General features: G+C 34.3%; 1 protein-coding gene across 2 annotated transcripts; it reads right to left on the bottom strand.

Annotated features, from left to right (window-relative positions):
* Positions 1-289: 289 nt before the first annotated feature.
* LOC107860740 (transcription factor GTE8) lies at positions 290-8154 on the bottom strand. Of its 2 annotated transcripts, none has more exons than XM_016706208.2 (11): positions 7597-8154; positions 3637-4901; positions 3486-3534; positions 3254-3385; positions 2210-2277; positions 2031-2094; positions 1370-1450; positions 1117-1232; positions 962-1028; positions 760-890; positions 290-657 (listed from the first exon to the last, which is right to left on the bottom strand). In XM_016706208.2, exons 2-11 carry the CDS (start codon positions 4843-4845, stop codon positions 388-390), a joined length of 2187 nt encoding a protein of 728 aa, XP_016561694.1. In that variant the 5' UTR covers positions 4846-4901; positions 7597-8154; the 3' UTR covers positions 290-387. The 2 variants fall into 2 exon arrangements, with proteins under 2 accessions (XP_016561694.1, XP_047263611.1); XM_047407655.1 differs by having other exon boundaries at positions 3637-6191; positions 7597-7968.
* Positions 8155-20430: the final 12276 nt, after the last annotated feature.

Raw genomic sequence — 20430 nt, 5'->3', positions numbered from 1 at the left:
CTCCTAGCTTGGAACGCGTGAACCAACTTTAAGGCCCCGTTTGGCCATGAAAATAATAAGTTTAATTATAAAATTTGCTCTCTCGCAAACCAACTAAAGTTTAACCAGATAATTTTTCGCTAATTATAAAGATCGCTAATTTGTTCAGTTCTAAATTTGAACAGAGTCCACCCTTTACCAAACCTTACACCAATAACCGTTAAAATGCGAAACTGTTGAATGCAAAAATCAATACTTCCCATATTTTCTTTTTATCTGTTTTTTTCTCTTTTTTTTTTTTTTTTTTTTGGGGGGGGGGGGCTTTCACAGTATGGATGAGAATTCATGTTAAACCTATTACAGAATTCTGCAAACTATGATACAGCAATAGTGGCAGAGGGTAGTAGCTTAATCAATTTCACCTTCCTCAACATCAACAGGATCACTTGGGATAGTAGCCGGTTCACATTCTTCCTCATCATCATCCACCTTCATGAACAACCCCAGTTGCTCCAAAGGATTACTGTCTCCAAATTTGAAACTACCTAACCCATCCTGGGAATGGTCCGGACTGGTCTCGTCTACCGAGCTATGTAATTGCTCAGTAGGAGCAGCAGTCAGCATCTCCAAATCCTCGAGGAACTTTGAATTCTCATTAATGTCTACAGTCTTTTCCATCTGCACAAACCAATGGAAGTTCCGTTTGATATTTTAGCTCAAGTACATGCAGCTCTAAGCACTTGACCTTCTACAACATGATATATATCTTCTACTACTCACCTGGAGTAATGCCTGTCTTGCTGCTTCTCTATCGCGCTCTCTCCTCCTCTTAGCCTCAGCTGCAGCTTCCACTTCTGCACGTCTTTGAGCTTCTTCAGCAGCTTTGGCTTCTGCTTGCAGCTTAGCTTTCGCTGTTCATGGAAATTAAAATTATCAGGTTTCCAAACAAAAAGAAATTGCTTGCATGTTTAATATTGGGTACCTTTCCTCCTCTGTATCTCAATTTGTTCCCTTTCACGACGAAGTTTCTCCGGATCGCCCTTCTCGACCTTTACAGCAAAATTATAGGATTGAATGACACACGGGTCAAAATAAATGGAAAAGAAGTAGCACGCCTATAATAAGCAGCATGCTCACCTCAACAAGTGTCTTCTCTCGAGCTTTTAAAATTGTATCCGCAAATCTGTTCTTCAGGACAGCAGCCCTATAGAGCTTTCCAGGGGAGACCCTCCTCTCACTGAGCTCACTCTCCCCTAAAATGTTAAAAATACAACAGACGAACCCACAAATTAATAGAAGCAAGAGGAAAAAACCAACTTTTCTTATGTTATCTTTATCTTTAAGAATAAATAAATAAAGAAAAAAAAAAACTTTTCACTTCTCAACTCACCATCTTGATATGCTTCTGACTCAATAGAGAGTGGCATTTGCTGAGAACTTTGCTCCAGCTGGTCCGCGCCACTGATAGACTCTGGAGATTAAACAAGGACTGAGATAGCAACATCTACAAAGTCGATGGATAGACATAACAAAACAACCTGACTACAGGATCTCCGAACACCACCTACAGACTCTGGAGATTAAACAAGAACTGAGATAGCAACATCTACGAAGTCGATGGATAGACATAACAAAATAACCTGACTACAGGATCTCCGAACACCACCTGACAGAGCCTAAAAAATTAATAACATAACGCTGGATTCCTGAGGTTTATTCTCTTAGATGGGCCCGCTCTCTTTCAGGTCTATACAAGCTCTATTCAGGAGAAAAAAGATCCCCCTAAACCATTCCATGAAACCACTAGACACCACACACTTTACAAACCATATAGGTATTCTCTACTACATCCTCTCCACATTTCAGATAAGTGCTCAGTTTGAAATACAGGATAATCATCAACAGAATTCTCTACTACATCCTCTCCACCTCCCGAGATAGTGGTAAGGTCTGCATACACTTTACCCTTCCCAGACCTCACTTGTGGGATTTAATTGGGTATGATGTTGTGTTTTGTAATTCTCTACCATATTAAATCAAAAAGAACTCACGATTTCCATCAGCTAAACTATTGACAGCTTCCTTTCCATCAGCCTTTGCTGGTGATCTGTGATCCTGTGGTCAAACACCGGCACAAAAAGACTTATTAGGTTTCCAATTACTCCAAAGCAGCTTCAATGGCAATAAACACTGTGAAGGTTCATTTAGAAACTATTGTATCTCTCTTCACCTGCTCAGCTTGATTAGATGTTCTTTGAGCCTCAGACTCATCATCAGAAGAGCTACTAGAATCTGAATCTGGATGGAACAGAGATGAAAGAACAAGTTAAGACAGCATTGGGAATTCTAAATTAACAATGAATAAAGCAATCCTGCTAAAACAGCAACTACAAGTTGCTTTATATTGAGAGATGAATCTACACTTGTATGGATGAACATGAAATCTGAAACACCATTTAAGTATTTAAGTTCCTCTTCAGTTTTCAAAGAAAATAGATAGAATAAATTCAATTTAAGAAGCATGGTACAAAAGATGATCAAGTTTTAACGAAAACTGAAAAGGAATGCTGGGCAAGAGAACTACTAAAGAATATAGTAGCACCAACACAAGCTTCAAACGAAATAGTTAAAGCTTAGAAACAACACACACGAACACTCGATTTACAGAAATATCTATGAACTTTCTGAATACAGTAAATCGAGGCCACAAGCATCCAACATTTTAGCAATCATGCATCATTATCGCCAGGGTGGTCAGTTATTTGGCAAATCACTTGACTGGAAATTGACGGGTACTCAAAAGAAAAAGAGAGCAAGTAATAGGTGTTCTGAGCAAGTAACATGACATGGATTTCTTCAAACGTACTAACGATGCAGCAACGTAAGAATCCATACTATGCAGTGAGGAACTAGGAAAGGATATATAAGATCAACAATAAAAAATCTGAAACAAAATAGTTTAGGTTATTTAAAAAGAACCAATTCAGAACGTAAAAGATTCATCAAATCACAATCATCTAGAAGGTTAAAGATTTCCAATTAATAAAAACTTGAAGTGAAAAAGAGCACATCCCACAAAGATGGTAAAACCAGTTCGATGACTTGATGTCTTTAAATTTCACCTTACCAGCCCTAGAAGATAAGCAAGCAAGATATGCTATGAGCAGGAAAAGTCACAAAAAAGCAGATCAATGAACAAGTAGGATGCACCACAAGAATGCACAACAGAAACAAAATGAAGAATATCGATGAGTCAATGACCGATCTGAATTACCATTAGGACCCCCTGTACTTGTACGTTCATCTCTTTTAGGATCTTTATCTTTTGTAATCTCAATTGAAGGATAACTTGAGACAGGAGGCTCATTTCCACCAATATCAACCTCCTCATCAACATGGTCATTATCTGTATATTTCCAGTATTTAGAAGAAAATTTGTTGAAGTTCGAAATCTAACACCAAACAACACATAGCATGCATGAAATCAAAGAAGAGTGAGTAAGAACCTCCTTCTAGGTGCATGGATGAATTACTAAGCCCTAATTCATTTGGCAGCTGAAAAACGATAAGAGAGAAAAATAATTCATTAACATCAAACACCAGGGGAGAGTCCATTATACATTGAATCTGAAGATACATTCTTTGATCGTAACCTACCTCTATCTCACAAGGTTCAGCTTTTGCATTGCCTTTTTGTTTCTCTTGCAAAAACTTATTTAGAAGCTCCCGTAACTTGAACAAAGTATCATCAGAGAGAACATAGATGTCAATCTCAATCTCATCTTCACCAGCTGCTGTTCCATTTGAACTCTGTTCCTTCAAAAAATCAATGATGTTGTCGGGCAGATCACCAAGTGAAGCTTCTAGTTCACTACCTAGTTTATGTTTCTCTTCGTCGGTCATCTTGCATTTAGGAGGTTCTGGCATAACTACATGCTGTGTTGGAGAAAGTTTCCTCTTCTTTGAAGCAGTTTCATTTTCTTCATGCAAGCCTGATTTTTCTTCCACTGATTCAGCATGGTTTGCAGGCAGCTTTTTCTCAATTGTTTTCCATCTCAGTTCAAAAAATTTGCTCATCTCATTAGCCATGGCATTGACCATATTACCAGGGGGGTTGTAGGTCAAGGCATTAGAAAACGTCAGTCTCACATCAGCAAGAAACTCCAGTGGACTCAAGTAAGCACCTGAAGTCAGCCTCTTCTTTATTGTTCCCAAATCCATTGGGTGTTTAATGACAGTGAAATAGTCTGGAATATTTAACTTAACTATGTCAACAGGTGTATTAAACACAGGACCATGCTGATGTGACATCAACTTTTTCAACAAGTTCTCACACTGTTTCATCAATGTTGCATTTGAACTGGAGGGTACTGACCCAGGCTTAACAGATTTAAACCTGCCTGACAACTCCCTGCTCAAACCCCCTTTTTTCTGAGCAAGAGGCTTTGACTTTTTTCCAAACCTGGGGTTTCCTGCAGATTTCTTCTTGCTTGCTAAAGGGAGCCCTTTCTGTGCATGGCTACAGCTAACAATATCACTGGAAGATGAAACTGCAACTACACTTGTCCGATAAAACTCAACTTTCTTCTGAAGAATTCTAGTTTGTTCAAGATCAGATCTCAACTGCAGAACCAAGTTTTTCCTCTCTGATGGTGACAGCGTGGATAACGGTATAACTTGGATGGGCACAGCAAAGCCATCATGTGAGGAAGAATTTATATTTATCCATCTCTGCTGAGGAGTAGCTGAATGTCCTGAAACAGCAACTCTCGCATCGAATCTCCCTGAACTTCCAGAGCCCTCCGATCCATAATTAGTGGCAAAACCAGCAGAACTACCTCCACGCAACTTATCTTTCCTGGCCATCCTTCAGACTGCAGAATAGGTACTACTTGACCTCAGCAAAACGGATTTTCTCTAACCTATCACAAAAGAAGAGATGTTCTCAGGAAGTCAATCCTTACACTGGCCATAAAAAAACAAAAAGAGTTTGATTGACAGGAATTCCTAGAATATATACTAAGAGCTCCAAGGGTAGAATGTAGCCATTAGTCTGTCACAACAATTTCAAAATAAAGTTCAATTCAGAAACTTTAAGTTTTATGGTTCAGTCCCAGTTAATAAAATTTCATCTTTCCTCTTATAAACTCATTGCTAGTTGTCCCATGTGACGTCAGTATGCTGAGAGGTAGTTACAACCTCAATCTTTAAATCCTTATCCGCACAGGTATGTTGTGCACGAATGCTATCAATTGAGCACGTTTGACTACGTTCCCTTATTAAATTTTTCTCTCCCTTCACTACTTTTTTTGTTCAATTTTGTTGTCAAATTTCATTTTCTCTCGTGTTATTTATTTGATCTTTGAGCTTTCATTGCAAATTAACACTGGAGCTGGAGCTTCTAAATATCAACTGGGACACACAATCAAAAAAATCAACAATGAGAGGCTTGAATCAAAATTTCAAGCTTTTGCTATTGACAGCAACTGAAGGTCAAGCTGCTGGAAACTGCTAACAATCATTTAGTTCGGATTGATTTCTAATATGATCACTAGACTGATAGTTATTATCCCAGAAAGTCATCTATCACTTGATTCCATTTTTTCCCAACAAACAAAGTGACTTTATGAGAGAATAACTACTTCCTCTGTTTCAATTTGTTCGTCTTACTTTCCTTTTTGGTTGGTTTCATAACGAATGTTTCTTTCATTTTTTGGAAACTCTTTAAGTCTAACTGTCCACATGGCATATTTAAAACCTCAAGATTAAAGGATATTTTGATACATTGTCAACACCACCACCATACCCAATGTATTCCCACAAAAAAGGACATTTTGATACATTCTACGTATGTTTAATTTAAGACCACAAGATTCAAAAGTCTTCTTTACTTTCTTAAACTTTGTGCCAAGTCAAAACCAGACAAACTAGTTGAAACGGAGGGAGAGTTAGCTAAATGACCATCTGAGAAATTTTCTGCTCTCTTTTGCTATTGTGCTGGTTCAGGACAATTTTGAAGGAAAAAAGAAGAGTGAAGAGAATTATCGTAGGATGGACCGATGGAGACTTTGTTTATTAAGATGGAGGCTAAATGGGCGTGCTGAAATATCTCCTCGTGCTCCGATCATACTTGCTCAAGGAACTCTGATGATGAATTAGGAACAATCCTTTGTTGGCAGGAATACAAGCTTGACTCTCTCCAACAGTTGCACCTGGATATAGAGGGTTTCCAAATGCTTCAACTGTGCAGAAGGAAGAGAACCAAGAAACACAACCTACCATTTTCGACTTTCTATTTATGAAGGTGCTCATCACATGGATCATATTTCATGGTTGAGATGTGACTTTCTTTGTGGATAGATTATTTGTTAAAAATACTTTTAAGGATAAATATGATGGAGATCAGGATTATGACATCACTTGCTTCTCAAATAATGATCATAAGGACTAAGAGGTAAGAGCTAAAAATCTTACAAGCCCAGGCTAGTTACTAAGCCGAAATAGAAATTTGCATCTAGTCTACACATTTCCTCGTTAAAACTCATGTACTTCAATTGTTCTTTGCACAAAATCCCTAGCAAGTACTTGTTGCTTTTTACGCTGTTTCGCACTTTCTATCGCTTGTGAAGGTCTCCAAAGCTGATTAAATAGCATCATGTGAGAGGGTTATTACTGAAACCTCCTTGCAAAATAGATTAATTAGGTATCACGGCATGGTCTAAGGTAAGTTATTTAATACATGATTCATTAGAAGGGCACTTGTGTGTCCTAACCATTAAGAAGAGATAGAGCAGCATTTAGTGGCCTTCATTAGTCTGGGAAGGCGGAAAATAGGTTCAAATGTGTGATACTAGTCAAAAGTGCAAATCAGAGAATGTGGCACACCTAGGCTACAACAAACCCTTCCAATTCTAGAGAGAGCACAGGAGTATGTAGTTGTGGATTAATAAAGGGGCGGCCAAGTCAGATGGTAACTGCGCATCCTTCTTTTGAGACCTATCTAGAATTGAAATTTTACCCTTTTCCACCCATTACTAATGGATGCGGCCACAATCACTATCACTTCGACTGTTTGATGATGCGAGGTAGTTACTTCAGCTATTTTTTTCAATTTTCATTTCTCTATGTTATATTATGATCAATCTTTCAATTGAAGTAATTAGAAAAAAAGATCTTTCAATTGAAGTAACAAATTCTTCTTTCATCTATGACAGGGTAGCCATCAACACCACATGCAAAAAAGCAACGCGTTTCCCCATGTATCCTCAAGCTCATGCTTTGTGGAGGAAACTAGTTATTCCTCAGTAATCAAGAAAGCAACTAAACTGCAACATTACACTGCAAATACATTCAAGACCATAAATTTTCTTTCACTCACTATATTTACATTAATTCTATGGTAAATGAAACCTTACTCGGCATAAGAAGAACATTGTCACATGTAAAGTTAACATATTGATAATACAAAAATAGAATAAATATACCAAATCAGTCTGCATAATTCATTCAAGAACAAGCCAATTACAGAGCCTTCACTATTTTTACAGCTTCAATTTGACTATTCCGAGGAAAAGGAAGAAAATCAATTAACAAGAATCACTTGCTAATACAAATTACCTTTGCTTAATAAGCTGCCGATCCCAAATGGCAACGCCCAATTACACCAATCCTAAGCAATTCGATGAAATACAGATGAAAATTCAACAAGGAGCAGCTGTAATTCTCAAAATAGCAAACCCTAGAATTGTCAATTTATCCCAATTTGCCTCCAAATAGCACCTCTAGTTCAATCCTTCCCCAAATTCGAATGAAAAATTGAGCAATTATACGCAAACCGACCCGAATTAAATAGGAGAAGCTGAAAGCTCGAAGCACCAGTTCCTTCAATATACTAGTACTAGAAAATAAAGAAGATAACTCTTTTTTCTTCCCTTTTTTTCCCCCCCCTCTCGCTAATGATTTTTTTTTTTTTTGACGGGTTTTTAGAACGGCTAACTCCTTATTATAGAGGGAATTGTTGACTTTACTAACGACTTTCGGATAAATCTCAACCGTCAATATGGTGGCGGCTAATTAACGGATGGTATTATTTTGTACTTCCGTACTAAGATTTAGATCTGACGGATGAGGTGGAAGGGTATTAATGGAAAGTTATGATGACAAAATCACCTGACCTAAATTTATTAAATTTTTGCAAATTATATACTGCTAACGACTGTCGGTTGTTGCAGTACACATGCAAATTATTTCCTCCGTCCAGTTTTACTCATAATTAAAAAGAAATATGAATTTAAATTAATATTTAAAAAAAAATCATAATATTAATATGATAAGAATTGTAAATCAATGCATCTATCACAAAATTTTTGAACATTTATATTTAAAATTTATAATATTAAATTAATTTATTTTAATTTATTTTTAAAATTTAAGTAAATTGACATTCATAAAATGAATTGTGATAAGTGAAAGCGAATGAAAGAAGTGGAAGATTCTGAACTTATTAACATCCACAAATTTGATAACATTTTTTTAAAAAAAACAAACAAACAATTCTCTCTGAATGAGAAAAATAATTTTCAAATTAATTGCCTTCTCTCTGTCCATCTAACTGTCCCAACTCTCACCCTAACCTTTTGCAATTTTGCTACAGTATATATTAATATTTATATTATAATTTTTTTTATTTATTTATACATTAAAAAATAAGTAAGAAATTCACTTTTCATTCCAAACGCATCCTTAATGTTGTTTATCTTTGCTCAAATTTGATTTAAGATGGCATAAATTTTACTTATTTTTATTTTTATTGTTGGTTAGGTCGCACTCTTAGGTCTTATTAAGTGCTTATTTTCTATTCGAATATATAAATTTAATTACTAGTTCAATAGCTCGTGCAAGGTATGGGCCCAATAAATATCCTTTTTTTGGTTTGCTTTAGCTATTTGCTCAGCTTTTTTCGAGTTCATAAAAAAATATTTTTTCTTTTTTTGTAACTTTTTAATTTCATATTTTCACGTGACATGCTTAAAATCACAAAATTTAAAATTATTTTGATATATTTTATATATTTTTAATTCAAAATTATAAGATTTTAAATTTTTATTTACTTTTAAATTTTGTGCCAAGTCAAATCGTACAAACAAATGATTTGATTGTCTGTTTTTATGAAAAACAAATGATTTGATTGTCTATTTTTTATTTTTTGTTTGGCGTAAAGTTATGTTATTTAAGCCCATCAAAAAAAAGTTTCTCTTTCTTTTCCAACTTTTTGATTTCATTTTTTCACGTGACATGCTTAAGATCACAAGATTTAAAATTATTTGGATATATTTTACATATTTTAATTCAAAATTAAAATGAGCTCGATGTCGCAACGCCAGTCTCATCTACATCTTCGGGAAGCTGACATGTTGACGCCCACCAGCTTGCTTATTATGGAGGAAGCGGACATGTTGACGGAGACCTGTCTGCGTCTTGCCTTTTGCCTCTTATTAGATAGTAATATTTATGTCGTGAAGCTAACATGTTGACGCCCACCATTATTGCCTCTTATTAGAAAGTAAAATGAAACCAATTCATAGGCCTTTTTATGTTTTATCAGCTCCCTTATAAACGGAGGGAGTATACGCAGGAAGACTCGAAAAGACACAATTATTAAGGGATTTAGTGAAGGAATCAATTTTCTAGAAACTGATTAAATTAAGGCAACATGGATCTCTAATTAACATACTCCGCGCGTTTTAAATTACTCGTCCCAAATTTTATAATTCGATTTCCCATTTTACTTATCTTTTTGCATTAATCAAGAAGAGACAATTTTTTTTCTTCACACTTTACCCTTTGCATTAATTATTTTTTCTTTAAATTAAAATATAAACATTATTTAATATGGGTACTATGATAAACTAGTCATGTTATTAATTATTTTTTTAATTAATGTGTCATCTCAATTTGGGACGGATAATTTGATACTGAATTTGAAAGTTAAAGACTAAAGTTGAGTTTTTTTTTACTTGCAAATCTTTTTGCCACAATTTGTCCACAATAGAAAAAAGTTAGGTTCACACTATAAATTAGTTAACTTTTTGACATTTTTACTCTGTGTAAAAATTTATTTGATACAAAGCTCTGTTAGTCTTTTCACAATTGTGATCAAATTTGGACCAAAATATTATGGTCATTTAGCACTTTCCTTTTTTTTATTATGTAAGAAACCATGCACGATATTTCAGTTTCTTGAAGATTGATTCCTTCACTAAATCCCTTAATAATTGTGTCTTTTCTTGTCTTCCTGCATATACTCCCACCGTTTCGTTTTAGTGGTCCTCTTTCTAAAAATATTTATTTTAATTTATTTATTTTTTTTTTTTTTTTATGATAGGTGTAAAATGAATTAAAATAACGTAATTTAAATGTTAAAGAGGGAGTACATATACGCATAATTTGCTCATCTCAAGGGCCTATATAGGGAAAACCCAATAATTCAGATGGGCCCGAGCAGTTGCACATTGCCCCAGCCAACCAGTGAAGAATTCAAGGCCCAATATATTGGTCCATATCACTCGGAGAACTAGTTTATCAATATGATTAAAAAAAGTATAAATAACATAAATACCAATCTTTTAAAAATAATTATACTTACTCCCATTTTTTTAATTACTTTACTCTCTCTCCCTATTAATATACTTAACATAGCCGACATATACATAGCATTCTGTGTATGTGTTGGGATTTTTGTAATATGTTTAGGGAGTTGAGATTTTTTGTAATATTGAAAACATAAGTTGTGTATTTAAGTAATTTTTAGTTTAAAAAAACATATTTCATTGACTAATCCCTTTCATGCTTACTAATTATTTCAATTTTATAGTACTGGCTTTAACTATAACGTTAGCTTAATTTATTGGTTTGAGCAAAGTGTGGAAATACTTTTTTTGAGAGGCAGATGCGTGAGTAACGCGTAAGAATATTCCTTCGAGAGTGGAACAACAACTCAAAACGGCTATCAATACCCCGTAGACTGAGGAGCAAAAGAAGGAATCCGTCTGAACAGAGCTTGTGTCTGATTAGCTAGTTGGCACGGTATACACGAAATTTACACTATCAGTGCATATGTTATGTATAAGATATTCACGGCCTATATAGTTGCTATATACATACTTTATACACATTATATAAGCTAAATGATCAAATGGTTCAGGCCCGTAGTTATCAAATAAAATGACGTAAAACAAACTTCGTTTTTCATATAAATTTAATCAACATCTGAAAAATTAATAAGTAATGACTCTCACAAAACTTTGAAATATTAATAATAAGAAATGACGTGATTAAATTATATCGCAGTCATATAGTGTGATGCCTTCATAAATTAGTAGTCCCTCCATTTCAACAAGAATGATCTACTTTCCTTTTTAGTCCGTTTAGAAAAGAATGACTCCTTTTCTTTTTTGGCAATACTATAATTTCAACTTTCCACATGACATATTTAGGACCACAAGATTAAAGGGCATTTTGATACATTTGACCCAACTTTAATTTAAGGTCACAAGATTCAAAAGTCTTCTTTATTTTCTTAAACTTTGTGTCAAGTTAAAATAGGTCATTCTTTATTAAACGGAGGGAGTATCATTCAAAACCTTTTGATTTCTCATGTTATATATGTTTTAGTTTAGCAAAGGTGAAAATTAAATAGAGACATCAAATCGGTTAAGGTTAAACTAGTTAACTAGTTGATGATTATGATTAACTTAACACTATAAAAGAATGGGTAAATTGTGGCACTTTATTTATGGGGTTATAAGAAACACCCACTACACATTTATTTTGTAGCGCTTATGTTAACTCCCGCAAAATAATTATTTTTAGGACGGTTTAACTTTGGAGGTTGTAAAAGCCCTCCACTAAACTTTCGACTTGTGGCGTGTGTTTCAACTTCCCCGAAATTCTTCTTGTTATGGCGATTTCGTTTTGTAGGGTTTCTCACTACAAAAAATCTGAATGATCCTGACGATTTATTTTGGGTGCAGTGACGATTTATAACCACCATAATGAGCATAGAATGGAGGTTTTCAGTGTTGTCACAAATCCGTCTGCTATTAATATTATTTTGACGGTTTTAAGAGAACCACCATAAAATTCTTGCATACTTAATTAACAGTGACTTTTATAATTTGTATTGTGGCAGTTTCAAACAGTCATAAAATAAATATTTTATATGATCTATTATAATTGCATAATATTTTGATAGTTTCACCCTACACAATTAATTATTTTATAATACCAATTTTCAAGAATAATTTAATTTTTTTGAAAATTTTCATTATTAAAATAAATATATTTCATAATAACGTATCAGGTATATATTATTATATTACAAAAAAAAAATATTGGGAGAAAAGTTGACGGTTGATGGTGTTTAAGAGAAATTCGTTACTTGGAATAACGTTTTGCCCTTAATAAATTACTCATGGTAATGACTCTCTGCCCATGTATAGACATTTATGTCGCATACTATACTCAAAGGTTTGTGTGACCGACATCTCGTGTCCGCAATAAATATTGAGCGAGCCATTAGTCATAACTCACTACTAAGCGTATTGAACTATATCGAGTACAAACATCCCAAACACTATTGCAACCAACTAATCACAATATGCATTTATGATCATTATCAAAACATACATATCGACTTCACTCTAAATATACCTTTAGCCCAAAACATCCATTTCATTCGCCTCTCAACCCCAATTCTACCATCTTCATCGATTACCAATTGTAATCTCTGCTCGGAGTGACAACGACATTCGATGGGTTCAGATCATTAGACGAGAAGTCACTAGTGGAGTATATAAAAGCTACTTTAATTTTTTGGTTTCAATTTTTATATCAAATAAACTGACTGTCCAATAACTCGATAACGAATTGATGAAAAATCATTAAGCCAGAACGAATCAAATGATATCATATTGGGTCGTTAGGGGTTCAACACATATCAGAATTGATAATAAATAAGTTAAATCGTTTACACAAAATGAACCGAATCTCAACTCAACTAATTGGAAAAAAAAAAACACCAATTTTTTTCCCTCTATTTTGATTTGCATCTGAGACATCATGGTTCTCAACCTAATACAACAACTATTTTCCTCATTGTCCTATTGGAGTGGATGGCAACGAGGATAAATATGGATTGAGTGATGACAGATGCATAAATAAGAGTTCACTTTGCAAACAAACATGATAACTAACCGTAGATTATAAACAATGGCATAATAGGATACAAATATAAAAGAGACACCAAAAGTTATCAAATAAATTATTTCAATTTTTAAAATGTGCTTCTATTAAATTAAAATTAAAACTTAATAAAAAAAAGAAGAGGAAAACGTAGATGTTGTTTTTCCCTCCTTTTATGTATTGTTTTTCCCTCCAAATTTCCACCTCCCCCTCCATCTTCCCACCATCCCCTGTTCTCCCATTTTCTTGGTGAAAAACTTCCCCAAAAGTTCCACAAAGTCATGTCCCTGATTGTAGTAGTAGTGTCTTTACCACAAATTGACCATGTGTATTTTTCGCAATTTTTATTTTTGATATTATTTCGTTTCAAATTTTCTTCAGATCCAGCCTTGTCTCACTGCTGTTACATCAGTAACTGATGGTTTAAAGAGACTCTACCATGAAAAGTTGAAGCCACTGGAACTTACTTACCGCTTGATTTTGCATCTCCGACTCTGGTGAGTGGCTGAAGAAGCGTACCGCTTATGTCTTAATAGTAGTACTTTCAACAACCTTATAGATGTTAAACTTGTGTTTGTTAATTCTTCTTTTTGTTTGTTGTCACAGACGGAGAGCGATTTTGATGCCAAGCCTATGGTCATGCTTTTGGGTCAAAACTCGACAAGAAAAACCACTTTTATCAAACACTTGCTAAAGTGCAATTATCCAGGTTAGTATGACCAATTTCTATATATTTATTTAATACCTGTCATTTGTTACTAATGTTGATTCTTCTGTTTGTTCTTTTCTTATCTCTTTTGGTTGAAATAGGTGCACACATCGGACCAGAGCCAACAATTGATTGATTTATTGTGGTTACGGTAAGTACCGTCCAATTTCTCTACCTTTGTTCCATATGTTTTATGTCCTTGGTTAAAGATATATAGATCCTATTCTAATTGTAGTAATCACAATAGTAGTAAAACTAATAGTTCTTTGCAGTCATTCGTTTCTAATAAGGTTTTCTTGGCAATACATTAGCGACACAATTTGATTGTACATTTTGTTTAAGGTAGTGGTTTCGCGATTTTAGTGTCTTATGGTGATTTTTTGCTTTGTTTGGTCCAGATGAAAGAAGCATTCCTGGCAACACTATTATTGTTCAGGCTAACTTTTCGATCACGGATTTGACAAAGTTTGGTGGAGCATTTTTATCAAAATTTGAGTGTTCCCGGTTGCCACATTCTGTGATTCAATGTCTAGTAATTCCTTTTACATTATCATACTATGCATCGTAATTCAATAATTAGTCTAATTAATTTTATTACTTGATAGCTCCTTGACCATATTTCATTTGTGGACACTCCTGAAGTTTTATCTGGAGAGAAGCAAAACTATCATGAGATATCCTACCTGTGCAACATAAATGAATTATAAGTTGTTGTGGTCATTTGATCAATGTTGCCTATCTTCCTCTTGAACTGATCAGCCATTTAATATTTTAAATTCACAGTTTTGATTACGGGTTCCTGTGAACTCAATAACTTTTGCCCAGACTTCATATATATGTTTAGAAATTTCCTAAATATCTATAATTATTCTATTGTAAACTTAATTATTTCTTTTTGTCTATATAAACTTGAAGTCGATGAAGGAATTCAACTTCAAATCTCGGATCCACCTATGACTGTGATACTAGTAGATGAGTCTTTTGAGTATATACCTACTTAGTGGCGGATCCTAGAATTTTCTTCAGGGGGTTCGACAAATAAAAAAATAAATGTGTGAATAAGTCAACAAAATATAATTTCAAGGGACATAATAGTATATAGTCTATAAATATAAAATACTTAAACTTATATTTTAAAGTTTTTTTTTTATGCTTATACTTAAACTTATATTTTAACTTATTTTAAAGTTATTTTTTTTATATAGCAGGTGAGGTATGTAGTCTTTTTTTTAGGCTTATACTTAAACTTATATTTTAACTTATTTTAAAGTTATTTTTTTTATATAGCAAGTGAGGTATGTAGTCTTTTTTTAAATAGCTGTAGGCTTCTTCTTTTTTGTTCTGTAGGCGTCCAGCTGTAGGTTTCAGTCTACTTTTTTTAAAAAAGAAAATAGTTGTAGGCTTCTTCTTTTTTGTTCTGTAGGTGTCCAGCTCTACTTTTTTTAAAAAAGAAAATAGTTGTAGGCTTCTTCTTTTTTGTTCTGTAGGTGTCCAGCTGTAAAAAAAGAGCCTGATGGGGATCAAACCCGCAACCAAGCTTGAAGTAGCACCCCAAGAAGTGGAGATTGTACCACTAAGCTATCCAACAATCTTGTGTCAGGTGGTTCAAAATTAATATATATACATAAATGTAGATTTTCTACCTTATATATACAACGTAATTTTTTGTCGAGGTGGTTCGGGTGAACCCCTTGCCACTACGTAGGTCCACCCCTGTACGTACTGCTTGTTGGCTTAGACTTTTTATCCTCTGTCAACATACGAATACTTGTGTTATGGTTACCTTCATGTCCTTCCGGCCATACGGAGTTCCATAAGCTACTATTTTCATGAATAATAAGGCATAGAGTTTGCAGATATAAATTATTCTCTGCACGTACAAGTTGTCACCATATGTCATTATTTTTTGTATTTATTATATTTTTCTCACTATCTCACTTACAACAACAATATACCTAGTATACTCCCAGAATCTCACTTGAATGAAAGAATAAAGTTGGAATTTAAAAAATGTATATTTGTTTGGGACATAATGAGGGTACAATTATGGCCAGGATGAAAGGACGGAAAGAAGTTCGATCATATTTGGTCGGGAACATTTCTCGAATAAAAGCTGAATCTTCTGTGACATTACTAATCCAATTCCTTTACTCATCCATATCAGATGATTCCGCAGTTGAAAATTTCCCACTGAAGGAATTGAAGAAATTGAGCCCAATGCCAACTAAAGGAGTTACTGGATGCATCCGCAATGTCTCATTGATCAATGATGGATCGTATGAATGGAGGCTCTGCCAAATCAGATTCATCAATCAGGAAGTCTTGTCCAAGGTGTATTTTTGCCTGTGCTTTCCTTAGAATTTCTGGATTTATTGATACAACAACATACCAAAGTGTAATCTCTTAAGTGGAGTTTGGGGAGGGTGATTTTTTTTATTTCTGTTATTTCATCTTGTTTCATGTTTTATTATGACTTTGTTTACTGTCCTTTTATCCTGAGCCCGGAGTCTATCGAAAACAACCTCTCTACTTCTTGGGAGGTAGTGGTATGGACTGCGTACATCTTACCCTCCCTAGACCCCACTGTGGGAATACACTAGGTATGTTGATTATTGTTGTTGGATATATATAGTTGACTCCAACTAATTTGGATTTGAGGTGTACTTGGCATTATGATTATGCTTTAGAGATGTTTTTTGGTTTGTAAATGAATGTTGAGAGCTGTTAGTTGTTTGTATAATGAATTTGGTCAATTTGGAATTTCATCCACTAATCTTGCAAGATTTGATTTTTATTCCTTTTAAGGTGTAATTGTAATTGGAGATGGACTTTGAAGGAACAATAATTGTGTTGTTTTCAATTATAATTTGTTATGATGCTGGCTTGGGGCTTTCATGTTCCTCTACTATTTGCTACCTTAGCATGTCTTTTTCTTTGTTTCTCGTTTTACCTTTTTGGTTTTGCCACTTTTGTTAGATGGTCTATTTGTTAATTATGGGTATTTATCTGTTGTAATTTTCACTTCTTGGGATTCTTTTTTTCTGTTGAAGTGTGGGACTTGGTAGATGGATTTGGTAGACTTTTTCATCTGTTCCCACGGTGTTACTGGTCTTTCTGGTTGAGAGATATTTGTAAAAAAATTCTTGATGATAATTAGAGATCTCAATCTTTTGAAAACTAATTTGAACGATATGGGCTCTCCACTGTACACATGTAGAACCTTGGTTTATTTCTATGCCCCTTAGTAAATCATAAAAGTTTTCTTGGATAAGACAGCAAATCATAGTAGTTACTTTATTTACACTTATCTTGTGTTTTTTTTGAAGGGTTTGGCCTTTCTCCGGACCTTGCACATAACGGAAGCTTTAGTACACTCGGCTGCCCCTTTTCTATTTTGTGTTTCTTTGAATGTTCCTTCAACAGTCAAATCATTGAGTAGCTATGTTGCTCTAACTCTGCGTGTAGGATCTTCCAAAAGTAGTGCATTTTTGAATGATTCAACATGATACAACATTTTTGGAAAGTCCAATCTACGTAGTTAAGTAGTATCCTTCATGTCTCTATGCTCCTTCTGTATCGTTTGTTGAAATAATTCTTTTTAGCTTCTTTTCTAAATATAAAGTTCACTTGAACAACAATATAACATCCAAGCTGATTGTGGCATGCCTGTGAACTTCTTCATTGCCTTACAATTAAGTTCTTTCTTTTGTTCTTCAGATGGGAAGTATATCTGAGGATACGACTATTGTAGACCGTAAGCAGATACCCTTCAATAAATTCCTCCCAACTCTTAGGTCTGGTGAGTGGTCTGACATTGGAGGCCGTCGTGATATGAAAGATACTCACATCTGTATTACAGACATGGCTAAGAACTTTGGTCATAGTATTTGTGGTGAGGAATCTATCTCCTTTTATGGAGTAAGTTCTTTAAACTCGTTGAGCATCACAACCATATAAACTTGACTATTTACTCAATATACTAGTATGTGCATTTGTATCTTTCCGCAATATTTGATTTGTATTGTTGAGCTCAATAGGACTAAGAATCTTCACCTGTGTGGCCGTGTGGCATAGGATCTCACACTTGGACCTACAGGTATAAGAAGCTTATCTTATAAGTTTCCCATTAGGACCACGCATAATGTCTAATACTTGTTTTTCATTTAGAATCACTCTACGCCTTTATATAGAATAGGATTTTCTTAGGAGAAGTGGAGGAAAACTCGAGATAATAAGCCAAGTTTTCTACAAATTCTTAGCTTATCTAGCATCTGATATTAATCGATCTCTGATGCAAATTGTTTTAGTGACAGGTCTTTGATGGCCATGGTGGGAAGGGAGCAGTACTCTTTGTACGTGACTGCTGAACAAGAATCATAGTTCAGATGCGTTAATGAAAGCCGAGGAGCAGAAGAGGAAAACTAGTTCTGAGAGGTATGCGTGATATTAATTTGGGCTCGTCTTTTTTTCTCTTGCTCATCTTTGATCATGAATTTTTAATTCAGATATGAAGATATTCCACCATTCCTTACGCACTGTTACGTCTTTATAATATTATTAGCTCACATCAAAATGATTTTGGAATCAAAAGGAACAGATTCTGAACAAAATCACTGAATTTTGAATGGCCACGAACTTGATCTTCTATAACTTGTCTACACTTGGTCATGGTTGGAGTGCTGATTATCTTCATGAAAATTTGATTGCTTCTCATCATTATATGACTTAACGTTATTTGCTATGGCACTTTTCCCATCTGTATGGACTCATCAGCAGCAAATCTAATCTTGTTTAATCTTTTCTTGTCAGTAAATGAAATACAAGATCAGTTGCACGTGCCAATAAATGGGTCCATTCCTAGTAGAGCATAGATAAACCAGTAAGAGCAGGACATGATAACGGCAAATGACAGGAAAAATGGCATGTACCCCACGTTCTTTGTCCTGATTACTAGTCTAATGATAGACAGAGGAGATACATAACGAGGGAGAAGATGGTGGAAGCAACAAAAATATTGTAGCGGAGTTAAATTGCCACCAATTATTATTTTTTTAAGTACTAATTTCATATTGTAGTGGTTGAAAACTCCCACATAATTTTCTAAGAAAACAAACTAGTATTTTATTGTGGGATTTATAGAACACCACAGTATTTTTTTTGTGACATTGTGATCATATTGCGGGGGTTTATAAACTTCCGCAATATTTATTTTTTGAAACATTAATATCATATTGCGAGGGTTCTAAGCTGTCACTTATTAACTTAAAAAAATTTCACAAATTCAAAATTCATTTTGTGACGGACGTCAGGGAGATTTCGAAAAACCGCCACAATATTGCTCGTGGCAAAGCTTATTGTGGCACTTTCCGAAACCGTCACAATTCTTTTTGTCACGGTTAAAAACCGTCACAAATTAACATAAAATCCGTCACAATTTACCAGTTTTTTTATAGTGTAATTTCTCTTCTTGTTCACTAAGAGAAATCAACATGAGAAGATTTCGACCAAAGCTATGTTATATTTCCTTGAGCAACATTTTTTCGGTTCACTTATTAAAGTGATATTCTATTCATTCATCAACGAAAACAAACTTAAAATATTCTAATTTGTAGTGTTGTCCAAGCTCCATTGACAATTCAAGACATTTTCTGTATCTGAATCTACCTCTTCATAAGTGTATTTATCTTCTGGAAACTCCAAACTTGTTTTTAATTTACTCAGAACACCGTCTTTAATGAAGATATGGAGTACAAAATTTAACTCGAAAGAGATTATAAGTGAATGTTTATCTAGAGACCACTATCGAGTTCACACTACGCTCATTCTATATTTATATTTAATAACGGCTTTGTTTAAATTAATTTGCGCACATTTTAATTTTTCCACTATTATGCTCGTTAAGTTTAGAATTGCATGATTGAAAGATGCAAATTAAAAAGAAATCTGAAAGAAACAGTGATTGCATGTTAATATACACTATATATACTATATACTTTTATTTAGATGACTAGATATCCCTACACCGCTACTGTGCTAGCATATGCAAACAATGTTTGTGATAATAAAAAAAGAAATCAGCAGTAGTTTCTTAATAATAGAGAATGACTAGTGATTAAAAAAATTACAAAATTGATCAGGTTACACTGGCCGGGGTCCGATCTACCGGCCGTCTCGGGGTGGAAAAGAATATAATAATTTTTCAATAAAGCGATGTCACATGAAACCGATTATATTCTTGCATGATGACACACTGCTCGACTAGTCGTCGAATAATAGAAGCCATAACTAATTCAGTGCTTTCCATAATAATTTTCACATAAGTAATGCCTTATTTTAGTCGGCAATATAATATTAGATAATTCTTTTTTATATATCAATCCCTGCGTTATTGATTGCTACGTAGCAATTACTTTATTATTGATCATTAAAAGAGTATCCATATTCTATAATTATTGCCGTATTAATATGTGACTAAACGCATCTCAATGTATAATAAAGTT

This window comes from Capsicum annuum, chromosome 2 (genome assembly GCF_002878395.1).
Source record: "Capsicum annuum cultivar UCD-10X-F1 chromosome 2, UCD10Xv1.1, whole genome shotgun sequence".
In the NCBI taxonomy this organism is placed as follows: domain Eukaryota; kingdom Viridiplantae; phylum Streptophyta; class Magnoliopsida; order Solanales; family Solanaceae; genus Capsicum; species Capsicum annuum.
The sequence above is the reverse complement of the archived record's forward strand: the minus strand, read 5'-3'. Positions and strand labels throughout refer to the sequence as shown.